Source organism: Octopus bimaculoides, chromosome 4 (genome assembly GCF_046866305.1).
Source record: "Octopus bimaculoides isolate indiv1 chromosome 4, ASM4686630v1, whole genome shotgun sequence".
NCBI classification, from domain to species: domain Eukaryota; kingdom Metazoa; phylum Mollusca; class Cephalopoda; order Octopoda; family Octopodidae; genus Octopus; species Octopus bimaculoides.
In genome coordinates, this window is record NC_142931.1 from 20,561,475 (window position 1) to 20,573,983 (window position 12,509).

The 12,509-nt window shown below is 38.3% G+C and overlaps 1 protein-coding gene across 1 annotated transcript in view; it reads right to left on the bottom strand.

Moving 5' to 3' along the window:
* The window catches only part of LOC106881541 (sec1 family domain-containing protein 1), a 107,110-nt gene extending 106,667 nt beyond the window's left edge, over positions 1 to 443 (bottom strand). The window contains exon 1 of the mRNA XM_014931969.3: positions 383 to 443. Within this exon, the coding sequence (XP_014787455.1) occupies positions 383 to 413 (31 nt within the window). The 5' untranslated portion in view covers positions 414 to 443. The remainder of the gene's footprint in view (positions 1 to 382) is intronic.
* Between the last annotated feature and the right edge of the window lie 12,066 nt (positions 444 to 12,509).

Consider the following 12,509-nt stretch of genomic DNA (forward strand, 5'->3'; position numbering starts at 1 on the left):
AAACAGCTGTCAATGTTAATGACAACCGCAGCATAAAATAAGACAAGGCCCGGCTATCACACAAATTAATAACGAAGAAATATAGCCAATGTGTACTTAAATGTAAATAAGTATTGCAAATAGACCAAATAGGAGAGGGGAAACATCACTACAAGTTAGATAGATCTACAGTTGTCAAAAATAACACATGATTTAAAACAATAAACAGTAATGTCGACAACAGCAAAAGTAACAATTCTTCGAAGAGACATTAGTGTGTCCCTGAAAACAAATGCCACGAATGACAAAGCATATCATAATATCTAAAGACAAAATCTAATTCGAAAATGTTAAAATAAATTCTAAATATATAGTAGAAGAGTAAATAAAGAACAATTCCTACCTGTCTGCTTTTCCCGTAAGGAAGCTGACATCTTGCCCGTCCTGTTTACGACGCCTGCGTGAACGTGGCACAAAGAAGAGTTCCTAGTCAAGAGCAAACACTCTCGTTCAATTGCATGTTACATTCCCTTTATAACGCACTTGTTGGTTGGGCATTATTGATCAGTATTATTATGCAATGAAATATGTTTTCCTCTAATTTCAGGAATTTAATTTCTATTTATTTTATATTGAGTAGAGGGGAAACTTTTTTGTTGAGTAATTTATATTCTGTAGAATCCAAATTTAACGGTTCGTTGCCCGCCACGTCAACAAGTAATTTAGGATTTTTTTAAAAGTTCATTTTCTTTTTCATTTTAAGTTCCAATGAAATCAAAAATCACAAACGTCTGAATAATTAGTGAACAGAATTGAGTAACAGGGGAAAGCTCACAGTTTGGTGGACATTGGAATTAGACGCTGAGGGGAAATGGCTGTAACTTTTTTGTTTTATAATTTTGACGATTTTCGTTTTCGATAATGTGTTCTATATGTCACGGTCATGCGATTCCCCCTAAAAGAAATTTTGGACAAATCCCCACCCACCCCCACACACGGGGGGGGGTGATTTTTTTTTTTTTTTTTTTTTTTTTTTTTTTTTCCTGGCGATTTTCATTTTTGACATTGTGTTCTACATGTCCAGGTCGTACGAATAGCCTTCTCGCAACTTAGATGTGAAAATGAACGGCTTACATTTATATTGAAACAGAAAAAGGATCATATGTGGAGTCCCCACCACGAAGCTTGATATGCTAGAAATAACAGCTAAACGCGGACAATCCAAATCTTGCATTGGTCCAGATGGACTATATGTAATCTGAACCTTCCCCCCCCCCCTTATTTATTTATTTTTTTTACGGAATCCCACGTTTAGGCTATGGAGATTCCGATTCTGAAAAAAAATTGTTTGAAAAGTTTCAATCCCCCCCCCTCACCAAGTAGGCTATTTACATGCTAGAAATAACAGCCAAATCTGGTTAGGGTTGGGTTAGGGTCAGGGTTAGGGTTAGGTTGGATTGTCCGCGTTTAGCTGTTATTTCTAGCATATCAAGTTTCGTGGTGGGGACTCCACATATGATCCTTTTTCTGTTTCAATATAAATGTAAGCCGTTCATTTTCACATCTAAGTTGCGAGAAGGCTATTCGTACGACCTGGACATGTAGAACACAATGTCAAAAATGAAAATCGCCAAAAAAAAAACCCCAAAAAATCATCATCACCCCACCCACCCTTTGTGTGTGGGGTGGGGGAGGGGGTTCCAAAATTTTTTTAAAGGGGGAATCGCATGACCGTGACATATAGAACACATTATCGAAAACGAAAATCGTCAAAATTAAAAAATAAAAAAGTTACAGCCATTTTCCCTCAGTGTCTAATTCCAATGTCCACCCACAGTTTTTCAATTAGAGAAAACGTCATTGGAAAGAATGTCTCATTTAACTTAAATGTCATTAATAACAATGACAGTAATTCAATATTTTAAGTCGCTTATTGAACAAGACAACGTACTCAGTGACAACAATTTCTAGGATTTGTGTCTACACATATGTAAAATATATAACTTATTTAATATGTATAATATAATATTCTGGTTGCCTTAAATAAAGTAATGAAAAAGTTCAATTTTTCTTTCTTTGTAATTCACTTTATTTTGTAAAATATTACACACACACACACACATACATACATACATACATATATACATATAATACTTTTACAAGATAACTCCTAAGCCTTCATCGAGCTGTCCAACGAAGGTTAACAGGCCGAAATTTCGTAAGTACGTATACCTCACTGGCGGTGCATCAGCATGGCCACAACCTTAGAGCTGAAACGTGTAAAAGAATGTGTATGTTCAAAGTTAAATTATAATGATTCTCCGTATATCATATTTCCTGATATTGCTTACGGTCGCAAAAGTTTTGTTGCAAAGAAGACGGCGAGCTGGCGGAATCATTTACACGACAGGCGAAATGCATAGCGGCATTCCGTACGTCTTAATGTTCTGAGTTCAAATTCCGCAGAGGCCAACTCTGCCTTTCATCCTTTCGAAGTCGATAAAAGTAGTACCTTGGACGCACTTTTGTCCTTGTAACCGACTTACTTCCTCCTCGAAATTGCCGGCCTGGTGCCAAAGTTTGAAACCAATATTATTGTTGTAAATGTGATATATCCATGTGGAACAGTTTGATATGAATTCTTAAATTAACGAATATCATAGTGGGGAAAAAATACTCTGTAAACAAATAGCTTACTTGAAAAGTATCCAAGGAAAATATTCATTAAAATACCTATTAAATATTGCAGGGCCTTTTTCACCTACAATCAACTACTCCGTCATTTACTCCCCCACCACCTGCTTCTTCTATCTCTGATTCTTTCCCACTTTGTGCGTGTAACGTTCCTATACTCATTGCCTGCTACTAAACCTTGTATGTGCACTCATCCTTCTTCTCTTATGTTAAACCTCTCTGTATCTCTTTTACCCTCTCCCCCCTTTCTCTATACGATGTAAAGTGTAACAAGACATCAACCAACCAACATTTTTATCAGCTATTGTTAGAGGCACGTAAATATAGATACACACACACACTCACACATGTGTGTATGTGTATATGGTTACCCAAACTAACTGCTTTTTTTACCTCTTCCTACCAACTACTTGTCAAGTTTATATTCCTTCTTAAACTGTAGTTTTGTTTCTGTATGTGTGTGTGTGTGTGTGTGTGTGTGTGTAAGCATGTATGCATGTGTCATGTAGATGATGACTATCGACTATGTAGCTTTTATCATCTTTACCATACCTCTATCATTACTCATCAATTTCAATGTTACTCTATTAACTTAAACTTCTTGTGTTAACTTAGTCTCACAATGCATAAAACTCTCAGGTCTTCAGTCACTCTGTAAATTGTATATGTTAATGATAATTATTATTATTATTTATATATGTATATATATATGTGTGTGAGTGTGTGTGTAAAAGAAATGAAGCTAGCAAGCTTCACTGGATGTGCAATGTCAGTGTGCATGTAAAACAGAGCGTAAGTGTCTTGAGAGAAAAGTTGGGCATCAGAGGCATCAGATGTGGTGTGCAAGAGAGACGACTGTGCTGGTATGGTCATGTGATGCCTATGGATGAGGGCAGCTGTGTAAAGAAATGCCGATCTCTAACTGTGGAAGGAAGCTGTGGAAGGAAGCTGTGGAAGAGGTAGACCCAGGAAGACATGGGACGAGGTGGTGAAGCATGATCTTCAAACATTGGGCTTCAGAGAGGTGATGACTAGTGGCCGAGACTTTTGATGATATGCCTTGCTTGAGACGACCTGACAAGCCAAGTGAGATCATAGTTGTGTCTGATATCAGTGTCACATAACTGGCACCTGTGTTAGTGGGATGTAAAAGGACCCATCAAGCCAAGTGAAATCGTAGTCATGGAAAATACTGGTGTCATGCAACTGGCACCCATGCCAGTGGCACATAAAAGCACCCATTATACTCTTGGAGTGAGTGGCATTAGGAAGGGTATCCAGCCATAGAAACGAGGGCAAATGAGACTGGAGTCTGGTGCAGCCCCTCAGCTTACTGACCCTGGTCAAACCATTCAACCCATGCCAGCATGGACAACAGACATTAAATGATGATGATGATGATGATGACGAGGATATATATATATATTAATCAAAGTGTTCAGTATTATATATCCATTACAATTGATCTTACAATCATACTAAGGGTTCAACAGGATGTTAAATATGTAATTATGTAACCCTGCACTCTTCAGAGTTGGTCACAAGTCTCAAGAGCACAGTGTTACATAATCAATCTGTTATCTAACATCCCATTGTACCCCCAGTATGAAACCAATTAGTAAGATCAGCCATAATGGATTTATAAAACTGTCGTTCTCAACCTTTTGTAACTCAACATCTCCTTTCTCCCAATTTCATTTTACAAATATTCCCTCCTTTTGCAAAAAGAATGAAAAAATTAATTTTGCACCAAGACACTTACCATCAACCATGTTTCTTCCCACTGGTAATGCAATCTCCTCATATTTTAATCCAAGCAAAAAATTTCCTTCTTTTTTTTTTTAATGTGTGCTTAAAATATAAGCATGTTATAAACAGTTTTATTTCTAAGAAAAATCACAGCCCCTCTAAATACCCAGTGCCGCCAAAGCACCCCATGACATTTTCTGCCTTCTTCTGATCTCACAACATCTTCAAGAGGGTGCTGCCACCCAGTTTAAAAATCACTGCTCTAAATAAACCAACCTTTTATCTTACCAACCTACAATTATATAAAAGTGAAGCAGTAGTGGCCAAAAAAAGAAACGAGTGATATTTGCCAGCAATTATTTATATATAGATTGCCTAAAATCTATATTTGAACCAGCCAACTCCTAAATATTCCTCAAAGCTCTAACAGTGAGAAATCAAAAATAATTCTTTGAAGCGTTAAGACTGTGGCATCATTGAGCTTCTTCAGTTTTTTATCTTTTGTTTGCTTTCCATTTTAATGAATATTCCCTACCAAAACATTTTTACAAACTTAGCTCACTTTATACCTATTTACCACAGATAGTAGTGTCAGTGAAAACACAAGCAAAATTCTTAAAAGTATTTTTCATTCTAATGATTTTTCAACAGCCCAACTATATAAAATAAATTACTGACATGAATTATCTATTTGCATGAAAACTGATAGTTAAGTTAGTGTCAACATATTTAATGCAGCAAGTATCAAAATATATGATCAGAAAAAGAATAACGTGTGCTCAATGACTAATAATATTTCAATAATTTTGCTATTAAGGGAGATAACTCCAGACATGATTTGGACTTCTTAGGCCTCTTCAGTGAAGCATGATTCACAGTACTGATGAGGGAATCACTAAATAGACGTAAAATATTGTACACAAATATGAATGACAATTAGTATATTTGAAAATACATGTAACATCATGCTTTTTTCTTTTCATGACATGATTGTGATACTGATTTCACTGAATCAGTAATGGTCATTCAGCTAAGTAATATTATGTCTCTCTTGGCACTTTCTGTATAGAATATTCAAACAGATTTGTTTGCATATTAACTAACCAGACATACTGGAATTTACTAGTTAAAATATTAATGCTATGAGTATAAATATATATACTCAGAACTAACTTTGTGATGAAGAAAAGACAGCATAAGCTCAATGTCAAATTATATTTAGATAACTGATGCAAATATAGAAATTAACACTTAAGAATTTTACATGATTGGCTATTTTCAGTTGATCAAATCGTTTGTTTTTTGGTGCAAACTAGTTTTTAAAACAGTCTCCTCAGCAGGGCATGTAACTCAGAGATCAAGGAGTCTCCCCAGGTCAAGCTACATAGGGGTAGACCATGATCAGGATGGTTAGATAATATCCAAACTCTCAGTTGGTCATACTTGGGAATCCAGTAGAAAAGTTTAATTATGAATGTTTCTGATGGGACCCTATAGAGGTGCCTGGGAATTTTTCCCACCATGACTCCCCGAAAAATAGTGGATGACAAAAATGAATGAATAAATGAATAAAAGGCTTACTTGTTTGTAAGCGAAATGAATTGGTTTTGAGGTATACAGTGCTTTTTAACACTCTACATCATAAATGGACTTTCCCTAGACAAAATACTTCAGCTGAAAAGCATTTAAACAAAAAACACAAACATAGGTGCGGGCATGGCTATGTTGAGGTGCAGGTATGGCTGTGTGGAGGCGCAGGCTTAGGTGTTTGGGAAGAAGCTTGCTTCCCAACCACACAGAATCTTTTCTGTTACAGATTCTGCTATGAGGGCAAGATCATCAGTATATAGGAGTCCTCATGGGCTTCCAGTCTTAAACACTTCTGTTATGGCCTGGCGGACAATGATGAATAGAAGGAGGCTGTGGACTGAGCCTTGTAGCAACGGACTATGATGCTGTTGTACCAGGTCACTAGCGATTACACCTTCCTCTTTGTGTGTGTGCGCATATATTATTGTCAGTTTGTGTTTATATGTACTGCAGTCTGAGTGTACATGTGTATAGTTATATTTTTGTATGTATCTATTATGTGTATATACAGGTAGGAGGGGGTAAAAGTCAAAGACTTTTTGATGTTGATCATTGGTGAAGTCCTTTTGCCTGTCTCCTTAACTGATAATAAACCTACTACATATTGGATGACTTTTTAATTACACTCTGTCTATAGAAACCTCTGATTATTTTGAACCATAAATTAATTTAGATACTGTTGCTACTTCTTTTTTTCCCAAATAAACATACACACTATATATTTTTTCTTCGCTCATTTATTACTGTTCTCATTTTATTATTTCAACTCATGTCCATTGTCTGGAAATCTTTCATCACACATCTGTAACCTCTTCAGTGACACTTTTCGTTTTTGTGTGTGTTCTTGCTCCACTTATTCCATAAGATCTTCCTATTGTATATTTCTAAAATCTTCTATCCTTGTTTAGTTAAGTGCCTGTTTTAGGCCCACCTTCTCATTATTCAATAAATTTAAAAGTAGAACTTGAAAGCAACACTAGCTTAACAAATGTCGGCTATGTCCATGCCAACTGTTTACAATCATACCAGTTTAAAATTTTGCCTGATGATGGTGGACTATATATTACTATGTAATCTTTTACAACTACATCATCATCATTATTATTTAATGTCCACCTTCCATGCTAGCATGTACATTAAATAAAATTCTACCGAAACAGCTGTTATAAATTTTAAATGCCATTCATGTTTACTATTTTATATATCTATGTGTGCGTCTTTGAGTTTGTTCTCCACCACTACTTGACAACTAGTATTGGGTTTTTTACATCCCCAGTTGTTTGGCAAAAGGAGACCAACTGAATAAGTTCCAGACTTTAAAAAATAAGTTACTGGGTTCAATTTGTTCAATTAAGTTCTTCAAGGCAGTGCCCCAGCATGGCTGTAGTCGAATACCTGAAACAAGATAATCCATCATTGTCTTTATTCCATCAATATTACCATTAATTTTCTGCTTTTGGTGACTCTGATATACAAGCATTCATTCAGTTTCCTGCAAGATGGTCAAAATTCAATATTCATAACCAACTTCACTATATTCTCTTCAGTTTTTCTATAAATTAATCTTTCTTTACCTGCCTAACTGAGTAGACCATATTTTGTTGAGGAGATCTAATAAGATATGTCCTCTGGTTTTGGTAAGAAATTGAAAGGGATAAGAATGAGAATGAATTGGGATAAGTTTTTCTTATTTCCTTCATACCTTCAGAAAATAGACCTCTTCTCATCTGATTGGTATAATAAATAAAAAATAATTACACAACAAATGATTTGTGAATACAGGTTTGAAATAGGGTAGAAATCAGATATAGAATATAACAGATCTTAATTTACAGCATCAATCAAGGCAAATTTTATGCAAATTTGATTGTGAGGATGCACATTTCTCAGAGCAAGATATAGATAAAGAGGGAGAGAGAGAGAGAGAGAGAGCAGTATAATACAACTGAAAATCTGGAGAACAGAAACTTGTGGATATAGCCAAGAATATCAAGGAACAACACATGATTGGTTCCTTATCTTACTTATTTTCTGCCAATCACATTACTCTCTTTGGGAGGAAGTTACTTTTGTTAGCAGACACTCCAGCTAAGTTACTTTAGATTAATTAGTAAGCATTTTTCTTGGGCATTAATACTTTTATGGATAAGAATCTAGCTATTTTTGAGCAACCTAACTCATATACAGGCATGATATCCTTTTATTATGGCCACACAGGGCTAAATACAGAAAGTGGACAAAATACAATGTAGAGCTTTTCTTTTGGGGAACAGAGAAAAAAAAAAAAAAAGGAAGGAGGGTAGAATTTCGATCAAAAGGGTTCATGAAAAAAAAAAAACATGGGGAAAGCCAATCAATAGGGATCATGTATCACAGTCAATATAAAAGAGGGGAACAGATTAGGTTTATCCGTGGAGAGAAAAGCCTACGGAAAAGACCACGGTCACCTCAGGCTTTTTTTTTAAAAGGTACATGAAAGTAAGTACCTTTTCTCTCTTTGTCTCTTTTTCTTACATGTTTATGCTTAAACTGGTGTTGTCTTTCGTACTTACCATTCTTGCCATGTCTACCCATTTTTTATTGAAACATTCATTCGATAGCACTTTCCTTTCTATTCTCATCCTCTTTTCAAGTAGTACTTGAAAAAGTTGACGAGAGACTGACCAGAGAGGAAAGTGTTTGTTTGTAAACCTTTCAAACGCATCTACCACACGCATTCTTTCGCCATAGCTATCAGTGTTATGAAAACTGTTTTTCCTTCCCGTTTAAAGGAAGGTGGTGGAACAATATTCACAATAGACTCGGCTGACAAGCGGACTTGTCCTACACACAACAGCCGTTCGACAAAGGTCCACAGCTCTGAAATATCTGGAAATTGCACAAGTGCATGCAGAACGGTTTCGTTGCTCTGACTGCATCTCGGGCAGGTCGGTCCGGTGGTTTTCGAACCGTGTCTGTAGATCTTCTCTCGAACTGGTAGTGCGTCCCGATAGCATTGCCAAGCCAGGGATCTCTGGAAGTTATCCATAAGCCCCGGCCTGAACGTTGTCCTGAAAAGACGGGTTAGGAATTTCTCATCGACACCCAGGTTTGCCTCGAGAGTGTCGTCGGACCTCCCCTCCACTAGTCCTCTATAGAACGCATTGGTCGTTTGGAAGTTGCACAAGTTTGATCCCGGACGGCAGAGCTGTTGTAGAGCTTGGCGACACTCGCGGTGCCAATTGCCCAGTTTTGGTCTCTTTTTGATCCATGTTTGCAATTCGGTGAGTGAGACAAGCTGCAGGAATGCGTGCCTCACGAACGGCGCCCACACCTGTTCACCGTCGTCAATGAAGTTCCAGAGATGCCGCAGTCTCAGCGCGTGTCTGCGCATCATTAACCACGGCATCCCCAGTCCTCCATCTAACGGATGTTGACAGCAAATGGATCGCCTCACCATCGGAACGCCACCCTTCCACAGAAAGCGGAAGAGTATGTGTTCTAATTTCGTGATGGTGGCATCGGGACAAGGCACGAGGGTCAGGCGGTAATCGATGACCGATGCGATATACGCATTTGCCACCTCCGCCCGACCCTTTAGAGACAGCTTCCTCTCGGCCCATGTTTGGCTGAGAGTGACCACTCTACTCGTGATCTTGTCCCAGTTCTTATCCATTTGGAGGTCTGGACCGAACCAGACACTGAGCACTTTAACCGGTCCGTCCGTCTATCCAGTGTCCCACTATGGAGTTGCTGTTGGACGGTATGGGCTTGCTTCTCCTGGTGCCGAGTAGCAAGCCCACTGACTTTTCCAGGTTAAATTTGTTGGTCGAGGGCCATCCTTGCAGCCAACACGTTGGTTGCGCTGCCAGTTGTAAGTGCCTCTTCTAGTTTCTTAACTAAGTCTCTCTCTACTCTATTTCGATCTATCGCTAATTCTTTACTAAACCTAATAGATTCCGATTTAATTGCCATTTTTAGGGCAAACCACCAGCGGTTGTTAACGATGGCTCTTTAATTAACTCGCTAATCCGGTTCCTGTAAACCTGCTGCACTAAGAGCGAAGCGTTTAGTTTCCAGTAACTGGGACCCTGCCTATGTGTCTTATCTAAGTCGAGCGTACATGTCACAAATTTGTGATATGTGTAGCTGACTATTTTAAATTGTGGACATCCTACACTATCTCTATCCGCTGTCCTACATAGAACTCTATCTAGATACGATCTCGACGATCTGACGCAGTTTATCCAAGTCCACATTGGCACATTTGGATGGTCGAGTCGGAACCTGTCAGACAAATGGAAACGTCTAAGCAGGTCTTTGAGGCACTTACATCCCCTTCTATTCCTATCCATTCCCACATAGTCTACATGCGTGTCCAAGGTAGTGTTCTAGTCCCCTACTAACACTAAAGTCCAAGACGTTCCTAGGAAAACCTCTAGACATCTGAAGAAATCCGCCCGACCCATTAAAGACAGTGCATACACTGCCATCAGATGAAAAGCACACCCATTTCTGCCATCAGCGTCCAAGACAACCAGCCTACCCTCCGGGTCTAGGAATATTGTTCTTACTTTTAGGTTTAGACTCTTCCGAAAAAGCACTGCAGTACCACCACCACCCATGTTTGGCAGACGGAGAAAAATAAATGTCGAAATGTCCACCAAACATGGACTTGGGGGCCCGCGGGTCTGGTTTCACTGATAGCTATTATATCAATGTTCAGTGATTTGATGTCATTTAGAAGATAACTCTGTTTCCAAGCTGACACCAAGCCACGTACATTTACACAACCTAATTTAAGCATAATTCATGTCAAAATTTGTGTTTCATACACAACAGTAAAAGAGACAAGGGAGAAGGTTACTTACTCATTTCGAAAGTTTTAGCTTCCTCTTCTTTTGAAGTATCTTGGAGGAGGTTTTTGAAAAGTTTCTTCGATAAGTATTTTTGGAACCCCGCAACTGCATTCCGAAAGAGGGTTTTGAGTGTGTGGTGCTGCGTTTGTGTGATGTGAACTATCTTGATGTGTTTCGGTGGTGTAGTGCGTGGATGATTGTTAAGTTTATAATCATCTTCAGAAATGTTTGTGTGAGATATGATGTAGTCCATTAGTCTTGTGTTTTTTGTGTCCATCGCTGAAAGCATTGTGTGTGTTTTTGTGATGTTGGTGCTGGTTTGGTTATGAAGGGGCTTTCAGGGGTTACATATTTCCTTGCTTTGCATGCATTTAATTTTTGGGTTGTTTTTTATCTTTTTCTTTTACCTCCTGTGGCTATTTGCCATTCTGTAGAACTTTCATCGTTAGACAAAATGTCTGACGAATCAGAAGGGGGTAAAGGCAAAGCATCTGGTTCTATTTGTGTGTTTGTAGATAGTGTTGTGGTGTGTGGTGTGTGTGTTGTTGGGGAATTGGGAGTAGTATTGGTCTTTTCTTCGTTCTCAGTGGTTGTCTTCTTGGTTGTTATTCTTGGTGTTGGTGTTGTTTCTGTTTTTGACGCAGGTGGTGGTGTTGTTTGGTTGGGCTGGTTTGTTCATTGTTGATTTTCTTTCATTTTCGCATATAGCTGTTTGATCAGTTGTGCATACGGTGGTGTGGGTAATAATGCTGGTGTTTTTGGTTTTTGATTTTCCCGTGGCTGTTGTTGCTGTTGTTTCGCGGCAGAATTACAATCCTTTCGAAAGTGAGCTTCACTGCCGCATATGTAACAGCGTGGTCGTCTGCCCCCCCCCCACCACTACATACAGCTTTTGCTCTGGTGATAACTGTATGTAGGTGGGTATTTTGTTTAAGGACTGGGTAATATGGAGAAGGATCTCCATTTTTTTACCCACCCAATGTTGTTGTTCTGAAACAACAATTTGTAATATGTCGACATCCTCCATGTCGACACATATGGCTGATGTTATCCATAGTGTGTCTACCATGGGAGGAATATTTTTTATGATAACTTTTGTTACCCTCTGACCAAGGTAACTCGGTATCATTATTATGTCTTCTGTATTAAGAGTTAGCGTTGAGAATTGTTTCACTAACTCTTCATTTTGAAATATAACTTGCACATGGGCAAATTTATGCCACCAAGCAACATAACCTTTATGTGCCCATACAGAGCATAGGCATTTTTCGATCTTGCTTTTTCTGGTTTCCTGGTTTTGGGGTTTAAAATTTTATATATAATTGTCTTTTTGTTGGTGTCTTCTAATATGTCTTGTGGTATGTTGATCTGTACCTCGTCATTTTCTTTAGTAAGTAAAGCTTTTGCATCTTTTATCTGCTGTGCAGTAAAAGATAGTATTGTCATTTTTTGCTTTATCGCCTTGGTGAAGTTTGTTTTTATCTTATTGTTGTTCTTGGTGGTGGTGGTGGTGGTGTTGATGGCAGAAGTGACAGTTGTTGCTGTATTTGTGTTGTAGTTGGCGGTTGTGATGCTAGTGACGCTGGTAGGGGCTGCTGTTGTGACAGTTGGGTGACCTTTTCTTCTGTAGTTTGTGAGGGATACTCTCACACTGTCTGT